The 26,524-nt window shown below is 32.8% G+C and overlaps 1 protein-coding gene across 12 annotated transcripts in view; it reads right to left on the reverse strand.

Moving 5' to 3' along the window:
- The window catches only part of VPS13B (vacuolar protein sorting 13 homolog B), a 737,914-nt gene that overhangs the window by 649,413 nt on the left and 61,977 nt on the right, over positions 1–26,524 (reverse strand). For all 12 annotated transcript variants that reach the window (XR_012490690.1, XM_074316465.1, XM_019757646.2 and 9 more), the window contains exons 8-15: positions 24,513–24,781; positions 19,123–19,218; positions 18,536–18,658; positions 17,932–18,069; positions 16,552–16,639; positions 10,446–10,637; positions 4,891–5,060; positions 1,376–1,570 (exon numbers count right to left, since the gene is read on the reverse strand). Coding sequence is in view for 11 of the 12 variants with exons in the window: in XM_074316465.1 (XP_074172566.1) it covers positions 1,376–1,570; positions 4,891–5,060; positions 10,446–10,637; positions 16,552–16,639; positions 17,932–18,069; positions 18,536–18,658; positions 19,123–19,218; positions 24,513–24,781 (1,271 nt within the window). In the remaining variant the exon portion in view is untranslated. The remainder of the gene's footprint in view (positions 1–1,375; positions 1,571–4,890; positions 5,061–10,445; positions 10,638–16,551; positions 16,640–17,931; positions 18,070–18,535; positions 18,659–19,122; positions 19,219–24,512; positions 24,782–26,524) is intronic.

The following is a 26,524-nucleotide window of genomic DNA, read 5'->3' on the forward strand; positions in this document are numbered from 1 at the left end:
CAGTACTACACACAACAGCCAAGGCATGGAAACAACTGAAATGCCCATTGGTAGACGACTGGATTAAGAAACTGTGGTACATTTATACAATGGAGTATTACGCTGCCATAAAGAAGAAAGAAATCTTACCATTTGCAACAACATGGATGGACCTAGAGAACATTATGTCAAGTGAAATAAGTCAGACAGAGAAAGACAAGTACCATATGACCTCACTTATATGTGGAATCTAAACAAAAGAATAAGTGAATGAACTAATCAGAAACAGTTTCGGAGACATAGAGGGAAAACTGAGGGTTGCTAGATGGGAGAGGGGGTGGGGATAAGGAGGAAGATGAGGGATTTAGAAAGCAGTCAGTAACCACAAGATTGCCACGGAGATACGAAAGTAAATTTGGGGAATGTAATCAATAATGCTGTAAAGATTTTGTAGGGCATCCGATGGACACTTGTCTCGTTAGGGAGACCACCTCAGGGAAGATGTAGATGCCTGATCACTGCACTGTACACCTGAAGCCGAAGCTGAACAATAATGAATGTCAACTACAAGTTTTTATATAGATAGATAGACAGAGAGAGAGAGAGAGAGAGACAGAGACAGAGACAGAGACAGAGACAGAGACAGAGACAGAGATAGAGATACATACATATATATATGTATATACTTACAAGAAGCGGAGTACAGCATTAGGAATAGAGACAGTGGAAATGTATTGGCTGTGTGCGATGTCAGAGGGATAGTGGATGATGGAGGGGGGTTCACACAGTGTGAGGGATATAAATGATAAACGTCTAACTGTTATTTTGTTTTGTGCACCTAAAACTAATGATAATAAAAAAGAAGTTGGAAAAAAAAAAAGATACAGAAGAGCCGAGCAAAGCCTGCAATAATTAATATAACTTGATTTAAAGCAATTAAAAAGTTTTCTTTTCACATCAAGAAATTAATATTAATAAGAGGAAAGTGACTAAAACACAAATGTGTTAAACCCTTCTTATAAAACACTGTCTCAAATAAATGTTCCCCTCGAAGAAATCATGAACCTTTTAAAGCATCTTTATAAACTAAGTGCTCTTTCACACGGCTTATAAATATTATCAATGATACAAAAAAATCTTCAAAAATTATAATTATTATTATCTTATAAACATCAAGGTATTAATCCCAAATAATTGAAGGACTATCTAACATAGGTACACTTATATTTTTTATTCATTTCAATTATATTGATAATGAATGTATCTAGCATATCTTATTTAAATTTCATTTTATGGGGTACTAATTCTAAGAAATTACAACTCAAAAAGAAAAGACTTATTTAATTCTCTCAAAGCCAATCAGATACTAATAAACAAGAAAATTCACTTTCCATACCTTAAGGTAGCAGTGTGCATAGCAATAATGAAGCAGATTATCAGAAGGCTGAGTAAGGTTGCTGACCACATGCACCAAACGTTCAGCATACATCGGCACAGAATGTTCCAAATTAATTTTGTCCACCAATATCCGAATAGATGGCAAAGGCCGAAGAGATTGGAAGTTTGTAGTGTTCATGAAGTTACTTGAGTTCTAGAAAATAATAATGTTCACTTTGTATGTCAGGAGAACAATGACGGACATTCAATGCCCACTATACAAGCTTCAGACTGGCACATTTTGCAATGATATCAAATCAAACTAGAAATGACACTGTTCTTTGGGATTCTCTCACCAAAACCAAATACAAACACCTTCTATGTATTTTTCAGTATGTCCCAGATTTCAAAAAATGCACATTTATTGCAAGGTTGTCACTGCCCTTTTAGCTAAAGATCTTTATATTTTAATCAACTATAATATTGCCACTACATGTCTCAGTACAAGGAAGATGTTTTCTTAAGTTCAAATCATTCCAAAAGAATTTCCTAGATATTCCAGAGCCAGCCATCTTTTATCTTCTTTCCCTTTATTCACATTCAGATGACTAAGGGACTAAGTAGACTACTCCATACAGTTTCAAGATACTCAGAATAAACAAAGTTTGCAAAACAGAAAAACTTATGATTCATATCTGACAATATAAATGCTATAAGTTCATAAAGTCCTAAGAATCTCAAGATAGGCTTCGTATTTTCTTTTTTTTTTTTTTTAAATTAATTAATTTATTTATTTATTTATTTTAATTAAAGTTTATTGGAGTGACAATTGCTAGTAAAGTTACATAGATTTCAGGTGTACAATTCTGTATTACATCATCTATAAATCACATTGTGTGTTCACCACCCAGAGTCAGTTCTCCTTCCATCACCATACATTTGATCCCCTTTACCCTCATCTACCACCTCCCTCCCCCTGATCCTCTGGTAACCACTAAACTATTGTCTGTGTCTATGAGTTGTTTTTTCTGTTTTTGGTTTTTTTAATTAAATTTATTGAGGTGACAATTGTTAGTAAAATTACATAGATTTCAGGTGTACAATTCTGTATTACATCATCTATAAATCCCATTGTGTGTTCATCACCCAGAGTCAGTTCTCCTTCCATCACCATATATTCGGGAGGCTTCGTATTTTCAGTGTTGTAGACAGAACTTTTCTAAGCTTCCAAATAAATACAGGTAAATTTCAAGATATCCAGAATATCAAGCAACCCCTTCCTGTCCTAGAACTAACTTAATTCTATTAAAATGCCATACCTGTAGTTCTGAAAGAGGAACAGTGTGACCTTCTATCCAGAGGTATGTGAAAAAATGTGGGGAGAGCAGTTTCACTGTTTTATTTTGTTTTGTTTTGTCTGTCTTTCATTGTCATAATAATTGGGGAGCTGTACTGGCATTTAGCAGACATTGGCCAAAGATGGTAAAAGCTATATAATACTTCTATAATTAAAAAAAACCAACAGTGCCATTATTGAGAAGCACTGCCTAAAATTGATTAAATTGAACATACAATCCTACTTTTTAGATTATTAATCATAATTTTTAACCACCACTTCTTACACAATTACTTTAAGCAAATTCATTTTGGATTACTGAGGTATAACATTACAGTAAATCACAAAATCTTAAGTGTAGAGCTTGGTGAACTTCTACATCTGTAACCACCATACATTTCAGGCACCTTAGAAGGCTCTTTATGTCTCTTCTCAGGCAATATTGAACCCCCACCAGAGGTAGCCAATCACCATAGATATAGTTTTGTTTGTTCTTGAAGTTCATATAAATGGAATCATACAGTATGTACTTATGTCTGCCTGCTTTCATTCAACATAACATCTGTGAGAATTATCTGCATTGTTCATCTTAGTTGACACTTTCAGCATTATGAAGTGGTTCTTTATTTCTAGTAATACTATTGCCTTAAGCACTACACTTGCTGGTTTTAAAACAGCCACACCATCTTTCCTTTGATTAACATTTAAATGGTATATCTTTTTCCATCCTTTTACTTCTATCTCAAACGATAGTTTTCAGTTCCAGAACTTCATTGGGTTCTTTTTTTATGGACTGAGGTTTCTTTTGAAATCTTCTACGTTTTTGCCCCTTTCTTGAACTTATTAATCATAGTTCCACTAAAGTTCATGTCTAATACTGACATATTTTAATTTTCTCCATTGTAACTTTCCACAGGTGATCTCTTTACCTAGCAAAACAATAATTAAGTTTGATAGCCAATAGAGCGCAAATATACAAAATGAAACTAGTGCTTCATAGTCAACTCCCTGCCAGACTTCCATAAGTTCTTATTTACAGTTAGAGTTAGGATAGTTTTTACTTCTATAATTATCATTATTGTATGGACTTCAAAAGAAATATAACCGAAAAACAATAAATTAAAAATAACAAATACCTTATATGTATATGGCAAAATCAGAAAGCAATACACTATATATTGACCTTCAGTAAATATTAAGCATCTAATAAGCCCTCATTAAATACAATAACAATAGTAATCACTGGGTCCCTAACATGTGCAAAATGATTTACATGCATTATCTCACTGAATATTCAAAATAATTCTAGAAGCTAGGTACTACAGGGTAACTGCTCTGTGACAGCACCCTTACAATCTTCCACAAATCCATGTAGACCACAAAAATAAGCCTCAACCACAGCAGCCCTAAGCCTTGGTAGAACCTTCTGTGATACCCTTAAAACAGGGAAAGATAGGTAGTCTGGTGAAGAGCTGCTAAAAGACCGTTTCTCACTCACCTTCTCATCTTGAGGAAGGCTGCTATGAGACATTTTCTCATCAGTATCCCTCATTCAGGTGAGATAAGGGCCTTTCTACCTACCCCTCTTAAGAGTACAGCTATAGGTTACATAGCCTGCTTAGCTGCAGTGTAGAATTGAATCCTTATCAACAGGGTACCCTACCATGTATGTTGCATGTCATTTGGCCCTCTGGTTTCAGGGTAATCCTGAACGGGACACAGCAAGCTGATACCATTATTGATTTGTTTTTGCTGTCTATATAAGTAATAAATTACCTAAATATCTGGGCTTGTTGCTTCTTTACTGACTGAATCTGTCAGCCCATTTGAAAAACATAATTTTTTTTTGTTTTTCAGAAAAGGAAAATTAAGCTTAGACATATAAAGCAAGGTGGCATAAGGTATCATAGCTACTATATGGTCTGACTTCTAGGCCCATGCTCTTCACAATTTCTTTATACAGCCTTAGCTTGAGGTTATTAGAAAAAAACTTTATACATGTTTATATACATACATGTATAAATTTTTTACATATATATGTTACTTTCTAAGAAAAAACAATCAGTTACATTGCTTTATCTTCACATGGAAAACTATATAAGCAGATATTCTTTTACTTAATCGCCTTCCTCTTACAATATCATAGGACCAACAAATATGCATATATGGAAAAATGAGTAATAAATCACAAAATATACCTTTTCTCCCATAATGATAGGTAGCAAATGATCCAGCAAGTTGAATTCAGCCATGAAAATTGTGCAGGTACATTTGAGGAGAGTAATACTTGTATGTCGAGTAGGGATATATTCCTCCAAAGATGCCACTTCTTCTGGACTCAATATTGTTTCATTTTCATCCTTAATATCTAAAACGAAATGATAAAAATTTAATGAAAAAATATTTTTTAAAAATAATTTTCTTCAATGATTGAAAAATTAATTGGTTACCCCAATTTTAAGGTCAAATTCTATTTTTTCCAATAATAAAGCAATTGTAAAATAATGTTACCTTTAAAAAATATAAATTATACTACTCTAGAATATAAATGTATGTCTTTGCTGTATAAAATTTTACATTTTTTATTTAAAAAAACTTTTTTTTTTTAAAGATTTTATTGGGGAAGGGGAACAGGACTTTATTGGGGGACAGTGTGTACTTCTAGGACTTTTCCAAGTCAAGTTGTTGTCCTTTCAATCTTAGTTGTGGAGGGTGCAGCTCAGCTCCAGGTCCAGTTGCCATTGTTAGTTGCAGGGAGCGCACCATCCCTTGCAGGAGTCGAACCAGCAACCCTGTGTTTGAGAGCCCGTGCTCCAACCAACTGAGCCATCTGGCCACCTGGGAGCTGAGTGGCAGCTCATTAACTTCATTCTAGTTGGGGAGGGTGCAGCTCGCTGGCCCATGTGGGAATCGAACCAGCAGCCCCGTTGCCCACAGCTCACGCTCTAACCAACTAAGCCACCCGTCCACCCAATTTTTTTAAATATTTTAAAGAAATTCTCATTCTCTTATGTTAAAAGAATAACAGTTTCTATTCCTAACAACACCAGTGAGATCATGTAAAAGCAAGAAACAAACTGGGAAAAATATCTGCCATAGATAGATACATAGATAGATATAAGTATCTCCACAAAGGACTTGTACTTTTATAGCATATTAAAAATACAAAAATTTAAACCTCCTAAAAACAAATAATAAACAAATAATTAAATAGAAGAATGGCCAAAAAAGCCTTGAATAAGCAAAAAATAATATATCCAAATGGCCAAAAATTACATCAAAAGCTAGTTACCACAATTAGCATCAGATACCTGCAAATAAAGTCACAATGTCATAGAACTACAGAGCTACTGGAATGGCTAAAATAAAAAAGACTAGGAATACTAAGTACTAGCAAGCAGGTAGACCAAGCTCAGCAAACTTTTTCTATAAAAACCAATACAGAAAATATATTAAGCTTTTTGGGCCATACAGTCTCTGCCACTGTAGTACAAAAGCAGCCACCAACAATATATAACTTAATGAACATAACTATGTTCCAATAAAACTTTACCAACGGAAACTAAAAATTATGCTTCATGTAGTTTTCATGTATGACAAAATACGATTCTTCTTTGTATTTTTTTCCAACTGTTTAAAGTGCATAACCCACTATCAGCTCACCGGCTATACAGAAAGAGGCAGTATGTCATAGTTTGTGAATCTTTGATCAAAAGCAACTAAAACTCTCCTACATTGCTGGTAGGAGTGTAAAGCAGTTCAACCACTTGGGAAAGCAGTTTGGAAATATCTACTGAAGGTGAACATATGCAATCCTTTTACCTACATGATTCCATTCTTAAATAGCCAACAGAAATGAGTACATATGTTTAACAAAAGGCATGTACTAGAATTTTTGGCATCAATATCATAATAACACAAACTGGAACCTAACCAAATAATAATCAACAGTAAAATGGATAAAAGTTATGGTATATTCATATAGTGGGACACTATACAGCAATGAGAATGAATCTCATAAACATACTGTAAGCTAAAGCCAGAGACAAAAGAATACATACTGTGTGATTCCATTTACATGAATTCTAAAATAAACAAAACTAAATCTATGATGTTTGATGTTAGGAGAGTGGTTTCCCTTGGAGTCAGAGTATTAACCAGAAGAGGGCACAGAGAGGACTTCTGGAGTGTTGGTAAGGTTCCATTTCTTGAACAGTTACATAGATGTGGTTACGTCTGCAAAATTCACAGAACTACAGCCTTAGGTACATTACACTTCAAAATAGTTACAAAAATAGTGGAGAACTGCTAACTACTTAAGATTTAATACATACGCACTCACATATATGAATGTACAGGCAGCTCTCGCTTAGCACACTTCTAATATGCATGAATTTGTTTAAAAAAGCCAGTTCAAGAAAAGCACAGTTCAAGTATCAGTTACCACTGTACAGTAACTATAAATAACTTCATAAAGTACAAACTTCACTTCTAGTTCTTCAGTCCACAAATCATTACATAAACAAAAGATGAGCATAATGATCTATATAACCGATCATGTCACTTCTTTCAAAGTTTGTCCCGTTTGGTTATTGGTATTTTTTATATTTAGCTTACGCATCGATAGCAAAGAATGTAGTTACATTGCCTCCTTCTTTACTGATGATAAAACCACATGACATTTTATAAAAAAGGATCATTGAAACAAAGAATTGGCGATCAAAGACAAAAGTGCAACAAAGAAAGTGAAATTCTAGTCGAACATAAATGGTGTTACAGAACAGCTGACCGTGGGGAATATCCACACTGCACCACTGAAGAGACTCTACATATGCAGCTAAGAGAACTTAGTAAAGACAAACTTATCGGTGTAAAGAATGGTTGTGATAAAAAAAAAAAAGAAGAAGAAGAAGAAAAAAAAAAATGAAGATGTGCCAGAGGAAGTGATACAAGCAAAATACTTCCTGTTAAAGGAACTCTCAGAGGTTTTCACTACATGGAAAGTGTATAGGATAAAATGTAGGAATCTGATTCAAACTTAGGAGTATAACAATTTGCCATGGCACAGGAAAGGCTCTCCATATTGTAAATTATATGATGAGAAAGAGACAAGCACTGTTCAAACTACTCTTAATAAGTTCTTTACCAATAAAATCTTTAAATTTTTACTATTTCTTTTACTACTTTTCCCATTTCTATTTACATTTATACCAAGTGTAAGACATTTTTTAGTGTTTTGACAAACATATCTAAAAGTGTGGAACAACTAATTTGTCCCACTTTCCATGATCATTTTCCATGATTTCAGCTTGTACATTGTTATGGTCCCTAACTACCACGCAAAGTGAAAAAAACTGCCTATATATTAAACTAAAGTCAGCAAGCAGCAGTTTCTTTATATAAATCACATTTTTGAGATGATAAATCTCAATAAAAATTCATAAAAACTTCAAGTACAAATTCATGTTTTATATACTTACCTGTGTGTGCACGCGCATGCGTGTGTGTGTGCGCTCACGTGCATGCATCGTCCACATGTCATAATTCCACTGTGGCAGAGACTGCTAATCACAATCTCTCCTCTTCTTTCTTCTAGCTATAAAACCCTCTGAATTTAAGTCAGGTGTTTGGACTTCTTGAAACTGTATTTTCCAGCCTCCCTTGCTGCCAGGTGCAGGGACAATTTACTAAGTTTTGGTCAACCAGAGGACAGAGCCATGTCATTAAATGAAACTACATACCTACCATTTTCTCTTGTCCCCCCTTCCTATTGATTAAATTTAGACATTGTAATGGTGAACCAACATTGACCATGTAGATGACGTATATCTCAGAGGACATTAGAATAACAAGATAGAAGGAATTCTGGGTCTGAGACAGCCTTATGAACACAGTTGCCCTAATCCCCTGAAGTATCTACCAGTGTGGACTTCTACATGAGGAAAAGCAAATAAATTAAGTACTGTTTTCTTGTGTGTGTTAACATAAGTTTTGATTTCTCTAGGATAAATACCCAGGAGTGCAGTTACTAGGCTATATGGCAGTTGAGTGTTTAGTTTTGAAAGAAACTGCCACACTGTTTCCAGGAGGGGCTGTACCATTTTACATTCCCACCAACTATAATGAATGAGTGATCCGGTTTCTTCATATCCTCCCCAACATATGGTGTTGTCTGTGTTTTTCATTTTAGCCATTATGTACATACTAACCCAGCACTTATAAAACTGCTGTGGGATGGAGCAGACATTCAAGCAAGGTGCAAGAAACAAATGCGCAAACATGTCATGCATTTACTACACACTGTGTTATGTGCTTTTACACGCCCTAATCTTTGGAAGTTAAGTCCTATTAGTGTATCATTTAGGATAACACAAATATGCTGTGATAAAAGTCAAATAATAGAAGCTTCAACAAAAACAGAATCTTATTTCTCTTTCACATAACAATCTAAGTCTGAGTCTAAGGGATCCAGAGTTGACATGGTATTACCACCTACAAAGACCTAACTTCTTTCTATCTTATTGTTCTGTCATACTCAGCATGCAGTTTTCATCTTAGGGTCTAAAATGGCGGCTCCAGCTCCTGCCATTATAATTGCGTTCCAGGCAGAAGGAAGGGAAAAAGAAAAAAAGGATGGCATGCTCTTTTCCTTTGGCCCAAGAATTCACATGAAGTTCGCACCCATCCCAAATGCCAGAACCTAGTCATATGACTTCTTGGGATGTGTAATCTTTACGTCTATCATAAATACTTCTACCACAGAAATTTGTATACTACAAAATAACATGAGAATGGATATTGGGAAGACAATTTAACAGTAATTGAACAAATTACTTCCACAGTAATTAAACAAATTAAAACAAAGAGAAATAAACAAAATAATCATTGGTGTTAATTAAATTTCCTAAGGTCCATAATAAATGGGAGTCGGAATTCAAACTATAGTCTGACCCCATAGGCAGCGTTCTTTACTATCCTTTACTCCCTCATCATGCTATCATGTCCTATTCTAAGGTAATTTATTACATAAAAAAGGAATTTTTATTTTATGAAACTGTGATAACCATAACTTTATACCCTGTAGAAAAAATTCATTGCACAGTAAATTCTTTTTTACCAGTAAGCCATAAGCTTTCTTGAATCTTAAATTTATATGTTTAGAGCCCATCTTCATGTCTGCTCGTCAGAATCCACTACTGTGGGAAAAGGGTCATATTTTAAGAGTATTCACTGCAGGGACGGCCGGATGGCACAGTTGGTTAGAGCGCAAGCTCTTAACAACAAGCTTGCCAGTTCAATTCCCACATGGGATGGTGGGCTGCACGCGCTATAACTAATATTGATAACCGTGACTGGACTTTGAGCTGAGTTGCGCCCTCCACAACTAGACTGAAGGACAACTACTTCGAGCTGATGGGCCCTGGAAAACCACACTGTTCCTCAATAAAAAAATTTTTAAAAAAGAAAAAACATTAAAAAAAAATAGAGTATTCACTGGAAAGAGTACCAAAAGGTGTGACAATAAAATACTGACAAATACTGGCAAATAAGTACCTATGCAAATAACTTCCATATCTTGACCTCTCCCATAACTTCCACACACAAGTTTATCCTTCAAAATCAACAACTAAATACATGAAGATCAGATAGGCAAAATATATTAAAAAGGGTAAGTTAGCAAAACATAACAAATTGGATTATATAATCATTCAAGTCAACTGGCAAGAGATTCAAAATTAAGTCAAAAACAAACCTGGCTTTAGCCCGCTATATGGTTCATATTCATGTTCCAAGGCACAAACAATCATTTTCAAAATTCTATGTACCGCACTGCTATCCAAGCGAAAATCAAGAGGACCTATAACAAGGCTTTTGGTAGACTTCTCCTGAACTGTTCCCAAATCTTCATTTTTCCCTGAAGAAAAGTCTTGTTGATTTGCAGAACCTTCAAGAAGCCAAATTCTGTATTAATATTTTAAGCATCAGATATACCAAGTATACATTTTAATATTATTTTTCTCTCATCTTTTCACTGTATAGCTTAATGTTTTAAAACCAATTCTCCAGCAGCTGCATACACAGAATTTTGCCAATCTGAATTTTCTCAATGCAGATGAGAAGATATTACCATCAAAAAATAAGTGATTCAAAAAAAATTATTCCTTTTATCTATTTATGTTATAAGAAGCACTACAAAATTGAAATGGTCATTCTTAGAACATTATTTTCCAAAATCTAATTCCTTATATAAATAATTCTATACACAATACTGTTATGTTGTGCTCGCTTCAGCAGCACATATACAATACTATTATGTTGACTGGAAAGGGAGCTTCTGGAGGAAGCTGCATTTTACTACTATTTTATCTTAGAAGTTTCACTGAAAATTAGACTGTTTAAAACTACATGTTCACAGGGTACCGTGCGACTTTTATGATGACCATGGAAGTGAACAACAGGTATTAACTGCTTTGAACCTCTACAGAGTAAAATTATAATGGCCATGCTCCATGTGGAAGAATGCAAGTATCTCAATCCCTTATCAGGCCACATATTGAAGAGTAACAAAAGCTGTCTTCTAAAAAATATTTTGGCTCTATCTACAGGTATTTTCCCTTATGTACACTCCTTATATTAGAGATTTGGTTTTAATACATAAATCCTCTATTATAAGTGATAATATGTGGTAATTTTTCATTCTTAATCCATTTTGTCTATTCACACAAAAATAGGAAAGGAAGGCTTTTCAGTACCTAATACCTTTAGAATCTAGAAAAGCCCAATGAAACACAGAAATTCTATAGCTACACCTCCTAATAACTTTTTCAAAAATACATTTCCTTCATTTCAAACAAAGGAGTTCAATTCCATCTCTAGTCTCAGTACAAAGGACAAAGTGATTGAACTATTTGTATATTCTTAGCAAAATGACCACACACAGATTTAAATGTGACATCAAATAAGACACGTCGCATTACTCTTATACCTATTTTATGATATGAATAAATAATATCAAGTCACATTAGAAATTAGGTATAACATATTCACATTGAAAAAGATTACTATCCATAGCTAAATCAGGCATTTCTCTTAGGATGGGGTAACTTGAAGACAACCAGAAGAACTCTGGTTGCAAATCACAATATTCAAAAACAAGGAGAATGCCCTGCTCTGAGTCCTGTAGGGGCCACTAGGCTGCCTGAACAAATGTCACTTTGTGAGAAGACCCTTCTTTTAGACATCAAATTGTGTCTAAAAATAATAGAAACCTATAGCCTTCAATTTTTTTTCCAGATAATGCATCTTGATAATAATACAGTTTAAATTTAGATGCCAGTAGCTTGCCTGAAATGTAAAACTGTGACTGGCTTTTCACTATATATTTTCAGTAAGGTATTTATTTGTGTCCACCCTCAATATATTTGGTCGCTCAGTCCCCTCCATGTTTGGATACTCTTATTTAGCATCAAGATAATATGCAGCTGGCATAATAAAAACGAGGGACTTGTCAGTCTCTCCAGGATAGCCAGAGGCAACAGAACCTACAAGCCCCTGTGTGCCTCTTCTACCTGTTGATAAAAACATTATTCTTCCTATCTGAGAAGGAATCTGCAAGCTATCAAAACAACTCCACCAAGAATTTGTGCTGTCTGTGTGCAAAAAAATGCTTTCAATGGTGAGAAACACTATATCCCGAGTTGTCCTCTTACTACAAATTCACCTGCTCTCTTCCCCCACAGTCCTCACTAAAGTTTGCTTGTAGTTAACCTACACCATATGAGTCTGAGTGTCTACATGAAACCCATACTTTTAAAGAAAAAAGCATATTTTAGCTCTACCCCAGGATCTAGAAAACTACTCCTTAAATAGAATAATGTAGGAATCAAGAATCATTCTATTGCAGCAAACACCTAAATGAACACCAACACCCTCCCAAGACATCAAGATTCAAAAGGGCAATGAACCATGTCTCTCTCATTCTTTTCCTCAATCCAATAATGGAATTGTTTCAATTTTATCTCTTTCCACGTTTCTAAACTCCCTGTTGTAGGTTACATTTTCAGCTATCTACTTTAGGTCCAGATAACTCCCTAAATTAAAAAAACTTCCTAAATTAAAATACCTTTTTTTTTGCAATAACTCCCTAAATTAAAAAAACAAATGGGTAATAGTTATAACAATGACAAATATTTAAACAGTTATATTATTAATAACAAATATTTCAATTTAGTTTTTTAAATATTGTTTGCTTTCAAGTAGCAGAAGATGCTTATCAATATAAAGCAGTAGCAAAGGAAACTTATCAAATGAATTTTAATTTATATGCCATTTTATAATATGGGCAAAATAATACTACGTCATTTATCATAACAAAAATAAATAATAATACAAGCTCTTTTTCTTACTGCACTTACTACTTTCCTATATTATTTAGAATACTATCATAAGTTTACTTAAAACACATGAATCAAATATTTTCAGAATTCACTACAAACTTTGTAAAATTAATTTCATATGTATTTAGATACTTAGATAAAATTTCAGCACTTTTTGATAATTTAGATTATAAAAACAAATAAATGTCAAGTAAACCAAGAATTTTAGATAAAATATTTCTTTAAATTATTTAAAATTAACCTCTTGTGAAAATTCAAAATATTTTTATTAGGTTTCTAAATACTAAATACTCTACAGATTTCTTCTTTCAAGTAATACAAGAAAGAAGAAAGCCTGCATTATACAGTGTTTCCCCAAAAATAAGACCAGACCTCATATTAACTTTTGCTCCAAAAGACGCATTAGGGCTTATGTTCAGGGGATATCATACTGAAAATCATGCTAGGGCTTATTTTCTAGTTAGGTCTTATTTTCAGGGAAACATGGTAGCTATGAATGTAGGCTGTAGAACTAGGTTAGCTGGGTTCAATCCACATAACAGGTGTGTGATCTTGACAAACTTACTTAACCTGTAAGGACTGGTGTTCCTCATCTGTAAAGTGGGGATAATATTATCTACCTTACAGGGTTACTAGGAGAAATAAATAAGCTAATACATGTTAAACACTTTGAACAGCACCTTCCATCATTTAAAACTGTTCAATAACTATTAGCTATTATTATCACATCATCACCATCATTATATTGTAAGTGAATACAGATTCACAATGAGAAACAAACATGAACACAACAACCTAAAAGCAGGGAAGGAATAAATGAACAGATTAAGTGAATGAAGGAACACATTTTTAAAGTACATATAACATTCACAAATTAAATTAACAGTAGGATTTTATTATTTTCCCAAAAAAAATTTATTTGCTTGCCCAATTGAGAAATGTGTAAGTGGTAAAAACAAAAGCTAGAAAGTGATTCCTACAAATCTCAGAATATCAGTTTCCTCTAGTGAGAGAGGGAGGAGAGTCTGATAGAAAAGGAACATACACAGGAGGCTTATCAGACACTGACAATGTCCTATTTCTTGGCTTGTACGGCAAATACACAGTTGTTTATAATTCTTTGTTATTCTGTACATAAATGTATAGAACTTTTCTGTTTGTATGAGCTAACATTTTGTTTTTAAAAAGATAAGAACGAAGATATCTATAACACTATATATTAGTTATTCACAGAAATGTAAAGTACAAAAAATTCAAAAGTTAACAAACTACTAGCTTCTCAGACAGAAAATATATAAGCACCCTAGCAAATATACCGTGCTTCCCCTTATTTTTAATTTTTATTATTTTTATTATTAATTATTTATTAATTATTATTATTATTATTAATTATTTATTAATTTTTGCTCCAAAAGACGCAGTAGAGCTGATTGTCCAGCTAGGTCTTATTTTTGGGGAAACATGGTAAATCATGTTTCTATCTTTTTAAAACTGAGAAACAACATATGTACAAATAATAGAATTTTCACCACCAAGTTTTCTTTACATGAAAGGAGACCACTTCACACTCTACTTCTTCACAAGATACTGAATCACAGCACTGTGCATAAGACATGTACCAAACAAGATGAAACCTACCAGCTTACATTTGGCAACTATGACACTATAACAATTTGCAAAATTCTTAGAACACAGACTTCTATGTTGCACTTTTCATATATCTAATTGGCTAGTAAACATCTCCACCTCAATGTCCACCAGTACCTCAAAATGTATCTTTTCCTCTACAAAGCTTTTCTTATCTCTGTCTTCCTTAGTGGTTATCACTATCCACCAAGTAATTCAAGACCAAAATCTGACAAACTATTTAAATTTTATTGTCAAATAAAGCAATGCAAAGGCAGTGAGGATTTTAGGCACAGGAATTAAACCAATCTGATTGCACTATGGATTATAGGAGGGCAGGAGTGGAAGCAGGAAGCCAGGAAAAAGCTACTAGAATCCAGAGATTGGATGAGATTGATTACAGTGGTGCTTATGAGAAGTGAATAAATTCAAGATAGATTCCAGAGGTAAAATTTGACAAAATATGCTGGTGTACTGGATGCTAAGAAAGAAGGAATGTGTCATGATGGTTCCTGGGTTTCTGGTTTAGGCAACTAAAAGATGATAGAACTATTTTCGAAGATAAGAAGACAGAAAATAGGGAGAAGCAATAAGCAGTAAGGATATTAATAATTCAACTTTGGTTATATTCAGTTTTGAGATACTTGTGAAACACAGAAGTGAAAATGTCAAGTATGCACTGGATATTTAATTCTAAACCTTAAATAAGATGTTTGGACTAAAAATACAAATATGAGTATCAACAACATACAGAAGGTACTTAAATCCATGCAAAAGAATATTACTTCAGGAAAGCGTTTAAGGAAAGAAGTGAATCCAAGATTTGATAAAAGAGAACACCAACACTTAGAAGTCCATTACAAAAGGAGGAAGCAGAAAATTACTGCTCCTTCCTTCTGTTTTCATCTAACAAAAGTTAATGATCCTTCAAGATCAACTCCTCTGTGAAGTCTTCAACCCTACAGACAAAGGTAGTCATTTTCTTACGAGGGCCTCTCTTCACTCTGTTTATAGTACTGTTCATAACGTGACACATTATAGTCATATACTTAAGTGCACAGCTAACACTAGGTATTGGTTTCTTGAGAAATGTTTTAGTCTTCTTTGCACTCACAGTATCTAACTTAATCAAACCTTTTTGTAAATATGAAAAATTAACCAAAGAAATGGTGAACCTATTTTCATTTAGTTTTCAACATGAAAAAGACTACAATAATAAGCACAATATTGTATACTGATATGCACATAAAATATCAAATGGTTAAATTTTCTAAAACATAATTTGACTGTTAACATAATAAAATTAGAATATAAATAAAAGATATAATAAAGTATAAAATGCATGTCCATAGTTTCTAGAAAATTTTATTTCTATTTTTCTGCTTAAAACAAACGCTTTTTTAAATAAAAAGATCTATAATACATAAAAAGATGTATTTAATACAGGAAAACAATGTTTCTTCTTTTGACAACTTAATGTAATATGAAATTTGATGTACCAAAATTTTAATATTTGGTACATATGAGAACTCTCGATTTTTTATACAAAATCTCTTTTCAATCAATTTCACAAAGAAAGAATTAAAAATGTCAAGAATCTAAGAAAATAGGGAGCCTGGGTAGCTCAGTTGGTAGAGCATTAGACGTTTAACCTGAGGGTCCAGGGTTCAGGAATCTAAGAAAATTAACATGACACTAAACTTCAACCATTCCGCAAAATAACAGAAGGTAAATCTAATGTAACAGAGTACAACCAGTCAATGACCAACAGATTCTGAAGAAGCCTTTGTTTCTGTTATTCAAGGAAAAGCAAACCTAAAAGAAAGAAACCAGTACCTTTGCCACCAGTGTTCTCCATTGTATACAGATAATCCATGTAGAAAGCCCCAAACCTTTGCATTCCGGCTATCTCAGTATATGTCTCCTGCCAACAAAGCAAAGCAAACAGAACACACATTGTATAGAACAGACTTTTGAGTTTAAAACCTGATAGGTCAAAAATCAGACACACATCCTTACACAGAATGTGTATCAACTCAAAGGATTACCAAAACAAAAAAACAGAGGTGATCCAAAGAATTCACTTCTAAGAAAGGCAATGTTACCTCTCTTATAGACCACACAAAAGGGTAACCATAATTCTACCAGACATTTTGACCACTTTATCAATAATCTGATTAATGAAGCAGGACAGTCTACTCTTGACCTTTACCAACATCACGAAACTGTCTGGTAATAAAGTATACTCTCAAACAGAGTTAATCCTTAAATATTTCAGTACACTTATATGGAACAGTTCAAACATTAAAGATATACTAAAATATTTAAATGTATGTTAATTATGCAGGTCAAAATTAAATACTTTCAACTACAAAAGTAAATCTGTAGTGAAAGAGTTAAAATGTAAATTATTTATTCTATTTTACCAATCTTCAGTTAACTTTTTTGAATTTAAAACTCACTCCATAAAACATACATTAATATAATCTTATATGAAAAATACTAAGACATACACATAGTATATGCGAAATTCTTCATCTCTTCCCATAAATCCCATAACATAAAAGTAACTCAAATTAAAAGAGATACTTCTACCCTATTTCCCCAAAAATATGACCTAGCCGGACAATCAGCCCTAATGCGTCTTTTGGAGCAAAACTTAATATAAGACCCGGTCTTATTTTACTATAATATAAGACTGGGTCTTACATAATATAATATAGGGTCTGGTCTTATTTTACTATAATATAAGACCAAGTCTTATATAATACAATACAATACAATATAATATAATATAATATATAATATATAATATAATATATAATATAATAAATATAATGTAATAAATATATAATAAATATAATGTAATATAATACCGGGTCTTATATTAATTTTGCTCTAAAAGACGCATTAGAGCTGATTGTCCGGCTAGGTCTTATTTTGGGGGAAACAGTATGTTTCCTCCATGACTATTTGAACAGTAGGGAATGGATAAACAAACTAACTGTGACTGTATACTATATAAAAATAGAGATCTTTGTGAACTCCTCAAACCTCTCTAGATGTAGAAGCTAGGCAGAAACATTCTAAATGTCTCAATAAATAAATAGCATTCGGAATATATTACTTGAGAAGAAAGATAGCAATCACAAGTATTTATACAAAGTGTCCACCCAAACACAGTCTACAAGTTGGCTCAAATACATATTCTCTGACCTTATGATGAGCTGCATCCAAGATAAATTCTGCATGAGTACCATTATTTTCTGGGCTTCGGTAATCAAACAATGAATTTGTAAGGTATGTCAAACCTTTCATACTCAAATTTTCACCACAAATAAAGAAACAGGCTTCCTGAAAATAAACACAAAATTTTTGAACAGGAGGAAAAATCATTAGACTGTTAAAGAAAATAAAACCTTGGCTTTATAACACCGATTCAGTAGTCAATAGAAATCACTACAACTTGAAGTCCTGTAAAAAGACAAGGAATGCTGTCTCCATTTTCACTGCCTATTTTGGCAAAGAACATTTTAACAAACCAAAAAAGAGCTCCAAGTAGCTGCCATAAACAAGAAAGAAGAAACATTTATGAATTGGAAAGTATCTGGAACTACTGTCCAGGTGTTAAGTACTACCAACTTTCTAAATTCCCCTGAGCTCTATAAATTCTTACAGGGGAAAACAGTAAAGTTCCTCTCTCAAGCCAAAGATATATGTAGTCTAACAGATTTTTGGTATGGTTAAACACTTCAATAAGCACTTCATTATCCTTGCATTCTATCCAAAAAAAGTGGGGAAAGGGAAGATTTTGACTTACAGTTTCACTTCTATTAATATTCTCTTCAAAATCTTTAACACCCATAATTCCTTTCAGGCACATTGCTCTACAACCTACAAAACCAATCTGGCAATCAAAGAAAGGCTCTCCCATCATAAGGGCCTATAAAAGGAAAAAAACATTACAACTAAGAACTTCAATTTCATAAAAATATTACAGAGTTTCCTTGTACAATTTCTAAACTAGTCGTAACATCTTTAGGAGTATGGCCTTTCCAAATTTATTCTCCTCAGATCATAAACCCTATTAAGGTAAGAAACTTCTTCCTTGTCCCCATATCCTCAAACCTTTGTATCCTCAATGACTGGCACTTCATAAATATTAATCCACATATACATATGAGCACACACGTTACATGAAAAAAATTAATGTAGTATATTACAGTAAAATCTTTGTTAAAAGTATGAATTATTTCAACCAATACTACTAACCACTAAAATAGAAATATAAAACTATAAATTTATTTTATACATACCACTTATGATAAAAGTCTATATTTATTAAATATTAACTTTAACAACCATTCAAAAGACATTACAAATGTATGTTCAATGTTGAAAAATTACCTCAACTGTAGTTCCTTCTTGTTCCCAACACAACACTTCTTTAGATTTTACTTTCTGTGGGCTGTAATAACTACTCTCAGCTTGCATTTCAGTCAGCTAAGAAACAACATAAGAATATTAAATAAGTCAAATTAGTATTAAATGGCAATAAACTGCACTTATTATGATGAATTGAAGGAAACTAGGCCAATTTTAAGATTCGGGAAATTTAATTATTAAGCAGGAAAACAGGTGCAACAAAAACAGCTGTAATAGATTATGCATGGTAAAAAGGTTGAATATGCTAGTCTAAGCGCACACAGAGAATTTAAATACCACTTATTTTATTCCTTTTTCTTAATATTGTCTAAAAAGGAGAAAGCTGTACAGCTATAACAGTCCCACAGTCATAGAATAGTTTCTATATTATACCAAAATTTTACATATATTTTAACCTCAATTCATTTTGTATTCACTAATATATTCAACCAGATTTAGTTCAATCATTTCCAAGATTTCCCCCTATTTGAAATCAAAAAGAAAGCTGTGAAGAAACACAAACAGATTCACCAAATTCTTTCTAGTTCTAATCAAAGTAGGTTTGCAGGTGTTTATTTTCAAAGTATGTGTCTCATAGTATGTCTCACAGACTCATAATCATGCAACAAATGCTGAGTGCCTACTAGATAACAAGTACTAACCTAGATGCTGACAAAAGAAAAAAATATTCTTGCCCCCCTGAAGCTTACAACGTATTATTTGTATATATCCAAAAACTAATTTAAATTATTTTTTTAAAGGTATTTTTCTAAATGCAACGTGGTATCCTGGCTTGGATCATGTAACAGAAAAAGGACATTATGAAATTCAATTAAAGTCTGGAATTCAACAGTAATGCATTAACGTTGGCTTCTTAGTTTTGACAAATGTACTGTGAAAACGTAAGAGGTTAACAATAGAGGAACTGTGTAAGAAGTATATGTGAACTTTCTGAACCATTTTTGTAACTTTTCTGTAAATCCATAACTATTCCAAAATAAAGATGTTATTTTTAAAAATGAGTATTCTGCTCAGGTTTGTTAACGATTCAGCGACTCTTATTCTCATCAAATGGATATATATATATGTGTGTGTGTGTGTGTATATATATACACACACACACACACATATACATACACATACACACACCCATATGTGTGTGTGTGTGTGTGTGTATATATATACACACACACATATATATATATATATATATATATATATATATATATATATATGTTCTCCAAACTTAAATGTAAAGTCAAAGATCACTTAAAAAAAAATAACTTAGGTCAAATAGAATTTACTGAACCAAAAAGTTATGATTTTAAGTATGATAACATCTTTATACTAAGAATCAACTAATTTTTCTCATTTTTTGTAACAATGAATTTTTTATATAAGCCCTTATTTCTTGGATGCTTCCAGAACTGGTACACATATGTTGCTGTTTTCAACTACAATTCTATAATCTAAAATGCTTAAGTAAAACTGAATATTTTAAACTTGATCACCTTTCAGCTGTCTACAATTATTGCAGAGAAAAAGCAATTAATTGATTAAAAGGACTCAGACATTACAAGAACAATTTTCAACATTATTTTTTAAATGTTACATTTAATTTAGCATGATTTTTGTTGGATTAATATCAACTGTTCAGAATGCTAATGTAGAAACATGACCTTATTTTCTGACCAAAATATGAACCGCAAATTAATTCCATACACATTCTTCAAATCCAAGCTGAACAATGAATTCTAATGTTTTCCTCCTAAATATCAACATATTTCCCTTAGAGAAACCTTAAACATAAATGTTTCAACATTCTAAAAAATATATATATTAACTAATGACAAACACTGCCGAAAATCTATAAAAAGTTCAGTGTATAACTGCCTGTTCTGACTCAGTTTAATACAATTCTTCTCATCAGCGAAGTTAACAGAAATACACCGGAATAATTTCAAATTTAAAATAGGCAAAAATCACCAGAAAAGGTAATTCTTTACCAGCAATCCTTAACATCCCTCACCAACTTAGATTAAAAACAACTTCCTAATTTGAATGATGTAAATTTGGCAATATATCTAACAATAGTTGGCAACAGCTGGCTTTTTATTATATTTAAAGATTTTACTGTTTTATCATTTTTAATATTGCATACTGATCTATATTCCTTTAGTTTAGTGAAAGGTCAAGCATTGAATTTCAATTAAAAATTACAATAAAATAATTCATTTCAGTAAACAATTCAAAAATAATAAACGATGGTGTTAAAATAGCACAGCTAATGTATGTATTTTTATCATTTTTTCCCAAATTTCATTTGCAAAAAAAAAAATCTTTGAAATTAATCAATCCTTGACTAAACTTGTGTTGAAACTTAGTCTGTGCTTTTCAGCTTTTGTCATATTATAAAATAATAAATTTTAATTAGAAAACTCTTTAAAGTCTATTTACTTTAATATTTTTAATCTAACCAAAAAACATATTTTTAATATACTACCTGTGTGTAGTTATAAATTGTATAGTTTTATTACTGATTGAAAAAACTTATTTCAAGCAGTTAACAAACAATCCAAGCTAAGTTAAAATACTAGAGCGCATCAACTTGTTTTTTCCACTGCCATATTTCCAGTACCTAACAAGTTGCCTGGAATAATACCTGTTATACTGCTTCAAAGGTTAAACACATGAGTTTATCTCCTTCAGAAAAATGTCTCCATGAAAAAATAAACCCACAAAAACAAATAAAATTTGAGGAGAAAAAAAAAGAGGATTCCAAACATTTTGGAAGATGGAAAGCAGATGAGATGCGTAGATGGATGGATGATGGATGGATGGGTAGATCAATGGATTGATATATTTATTCAACAGATGTTTGCTAAATATGTACCGGGAAATCTCCAAGAGCTTTCTACAACTAACCTTGTTTAAAATTATCACTTATTGAGTTGGTGTACTATCAAAAAAGAATATCCATGATTTTCTGAAAACGCTATTATTTCTTCATCCATTGATGGACATTTGTGTTGCTTAAACTTTTTGGCAACTGTAAATAGTGCTTTTATGAATATTTATGTACATCTATTTGCTTGAGTACAATTATCAATTCTTTTGAGTATATACCTAGGAGTAGAATTGCTGGCTCATATGATAATCCTATGTTTAACTTATTGAGGAATCATCAAATTGTTCCACAGCAACTGCACCATTTTACATCCCACCAGTCTTCCCATTTGTTTTTAACCAACTCCAACTAAGATTCCACCAGTGTCAAATCACTGCTCTGGTCAAGATCACCAACAATCTCCACATTGCCAAATCCAATGATCTAGTCTCACAAATGACCTGCTCCCTCCACTTTAAAACATTTATGGTACTTAATTTCCCAGACAGACACTCTACTTGCTTTTTTACTACATCACTGGTCACTTATTTTCAGTTTTGCTCACTGTTTCTTCCTCATCTTTCCAAATATTTAACCTCACAGTGTCCCAGAGTTTGGTCCTGGAATCGCTCCTTTTTTCTATCTATACTGATTCCAGATTTAATAAAATCCTGACTCTCAAATTTATAGACCCAGACCAAACTTCTAATCTGAACTCCAGATTCATAAATCCAACCAGATAGCTATACTTGAATATACAATGGGCATCTTAAACTTGTCCAAAACCAAACTCCTGATATTTATCTCAAACCTAATCCTCTCACAAGCCTCCTCTCTCAGGAAATTAGAACTCAACCCTTATTGTTGCCCAGGAGCGATCCTCGGATCCTCTTTATTTTATTTATGTCTCACAATAAAATCTATCAGGAAGTCCTGTCCTCTTGACTTTTAAGACACATCCAAAATCCAGTTACTTTTCACTACCTCCACTTGCTACCACCCTAGTCCAAACCTAATCCATCATCATCTCTTGCTTGAAAACTGCCATCCTCTCTGTCTACTCCCCTTACTTCTGCTTTTGTTCTCTTATAATCTATTCTCAACACCAGAAACCAGAGTGATGCAATTTAAAAGATAACTCAGATTATTCTATAACTACTATGCTAAAAATTGTCCAAAAACTTACTATCGCACTCAGAATTAATGATAAAATCCCTAAAATGACCTACACGGTATTATAATTTATGGACCTCTCCCAACCTCATCGCCTGACCTGATTTTGTACACTTTCACATTAGCTCACTCTGCTCTGGCCCCACTTGGCCTCTTTGCTGTTCCTTGAACTTTTGGGGTCTTTCCATTTGCTATTCCTAGAACGTTCATTCCCACATATCTACAAAACTTCCTCTTTCATAGTCTTTGCTTAAGTATCCCCTTCCTATTAAGGCCATCCTTGATCACTCAGTTTTAAATTGCATAATCTCATGTCTAGTGGAAGTATTCACTATTACTCTTCCCTCTCTATTTTTCCTACATAACCCATATCAATGGGCGTACTGTACATCTTTACTTATTTATAACAATTCATGTTTAAAGAACTAGGGATTTTTATCTAATCTGTTCACTGTGATACCTCTAGAGTCAAAACAGTGTCTAGCACATAGATGGTGTTTATATATATTTATTGAATGAATTACATACTGTTCAGGAATATTGCATGTGTGGTAATACTATTTATTATAAAAAGCCAAGGAATAAATAACCTAAAATTAAGGCTGGATTATATGAGGGGCAGAGAAGACAAATATGATTAAAGAAGAGCATGTAAGAGGTGCCAAAGTACTAGTGATTTCATATTTCATAAAATAAAAGTTGCCCACTTTACTATTCTTTAAATTGAAAATACATATTGTATAATCTCTTTTGAATATGTATTTTACATATATTTGTTAATGGAGGAAGTGGTCAAAGGATGTTAAACCCTGCAAAAAAATAGAAATGAGGACCTAGATAAAGAAACTGGATTATCTTAGAGTGAAAGAGAGGTGAGGAAAGAAAGAAAGAAACTATACAAACAACTCTTTGAAAGAAATTTTGTAATGAAGTAAAGCACAGAGATGAAACAATAGCTGGAGGGGTATATGAATTCAAAGGAGTTTTGTTTTGTTTTTATGTGCATTGCTTTTTTAATGGAAATATTAAGACATCGTGTATGCCAACTGAAAGATTTAGTAGGGAGAGAAAAATTTTCCATGAAGCTGATAAAACAAGGAAAATGGAGTAGGTCTTAAGAAGATGGGAAGAGATCAACGTTCAGAGATTTCAGATGAGGTGACATATACCTTTATAAAGTAAGGACTGCTAAACTGTATCTTATAACTACAAACTGTAAAATAAACTTTAAGCAAGATCCTTACTAGAAATTACAGTTTTAAGCATTAAGTTGAGAGAGATAAAAGTAGTAAAAAAAAAAAAGGAAACCTACTTTGAAAGTCACAGTTGCCTTTGTACAGTAAAATCCTATAGAAACAATAGGATCCTTCAAAGTCTGTGCTTTCTGCTGATGCGTGGTTGTTGCAGGATCACTCCCAAGGTAGTCTTCCTCACCATCATCATAACTCACAATTGCAGGCACAAATGACCAGGCCCAGGATACCCATCCCTGTGACTGCTCATCCTCTTGCTGTGAATACAACTCTTGTCCTTTGTACTGAGCAGGATACTGAATATCTATTCTTGTTTCACCTTCAACATCTATCAATCAAAATAAAGTCATGTTAAATAAATCAAAAGGATTTCACTAAGAGGAAAATTAGGAAGCTAAATTCTATAAAAATATGTCACATATCCTTTCTACATGTAAAGATTGACCATATCATATACACTGGCAATTATTATTTGAAACCAATAATTTAGCATTGCCACTTTTAAGTTTCTATATGTTGTCTGTTTCAATCTTCTTTTACAGGCCACAATTAATGTTATGTGCAAAGTAGTTTAAGATAATTTTAAATAGATTTCATAAATACACAGAATAAATTCATTCTTTGGCATTTCACTCATTAATTTAAACAACAACAAAAACCCGACATCCCAAAAATAAGGCTAAAGTGCTAAAAACTGACTTTTCTCAGAAACAATACCAAAAAGATCCAAGAAAAGGTCTTGATTCCCTTGATGCACCCAACGAAAAAAGAGACAGAAGTGTTCCTAGGCAAACCGCTTACCCTAAAAAAATTATCCAAAGAATATGAACAAATGTTATAATGAATTATTCTCATATGCAGTTGAGAAAAATAATAGTGTCGGTGACTCTACTATTAGTTGGTAACATAAATTAGTCTTTCCTATTTACAGATGAAAAACTATAGCAAAAAACTTTTATTTGGTTACAAACGAGCAGACTAAGAATTTAAATTCCAACACTAACTTATTCCAGCTTTGTAAAGACAAATTCCACCAGCTTCTTAACATTATTGTAACAATACAAACAAAAGAGGTATACATTCATGAAATTTAGGGAAAAAATACTTTTAAAGAAAGTATAAGCAATCTCCAGCAGATTCAAGTATATCTACCCTTCAGTGATAAATCTATAAACACATGCATTCCGTTAAATATCCTCCTCCTTCAGATCCACTGCTAGGTTTTCTGGCTAGAAAAACTACTTTTTTAGTCTATGACAAGAGACTCCTGGAACATCCTACACTTAGGTTACAACACAGGGCCCTTTTCCTTCTTTCATCTGGAAAGGAAAAGACTTAATAAGTAGTAATTAGAGCACCTAAAATATAATTCCAAGGGGCATTAGCCATTTCACTTCAAAATAAATTATAAAAGTTACAAATACAGAAAATGTTTGCATATATCCTGCTGTTTAAGCATAAACATTATATAAATATCTACCGGGGAATAATAACGCCTGTTATTAACCGTCCTTAATAAGATCTCAAATTGGACATCATCACTAAATATTGCAGTTATAAGAAGTCAGATCACCTCAACCCAGGAAGCAGTGACCAGGTTGGGTCCACAGAGGTCGACCCTAGAACTTTCTTGTCTAACCCATTAAAAAAGAAGGGCTATCCACAGCTTGATCTTTTGAAACAAAAGAAACATCACTAACAGAGGTCTGAGAAACCAGTCACTATAATTTATACTTAATATTAGTTTAAAAAAAATAAGAGGGATTTTGAGGAAAGATGCTTTTGAAGTTCTGAGTCTTTGCTCACTGCCTTGTCAAAAGAATGAATTAAGGCCTAGAAAAGAAAAAAGTCATCTCCTTGAACTCTGGTCAGAATTTCCTACAATATTATTTTCCTTTGAAATAGTGCATTTTAATCTGGAGGTCCTTTGACAATGGAACAAATGAATTTCATTGGAAAAATATATATTAATTATTTAACTAAAATGCAGCATTCTTTTAATTGTGAATGTAGGTAACAAATCACAGTTGCATCAGTAGTACCTTCAACTCTAAAATCTATAGAAGTCACA

This window comes from Rhinolophus sinicus, linkage group LG12 (genome assembly GCF_036562045.2).
Source record: "Rhinolophus sinicus isolate RSC01 linkage group LG12, ASM3656204v1, whole genome shotgun sequence".
Taxonomy (NCBI): domain Eukaryota; kingdom Metazoa; phylum Chordata; class Mammalia; order Chiroptera; family Rhinolophidae; genus Rhinolophus; species Rhinolophus sinicus.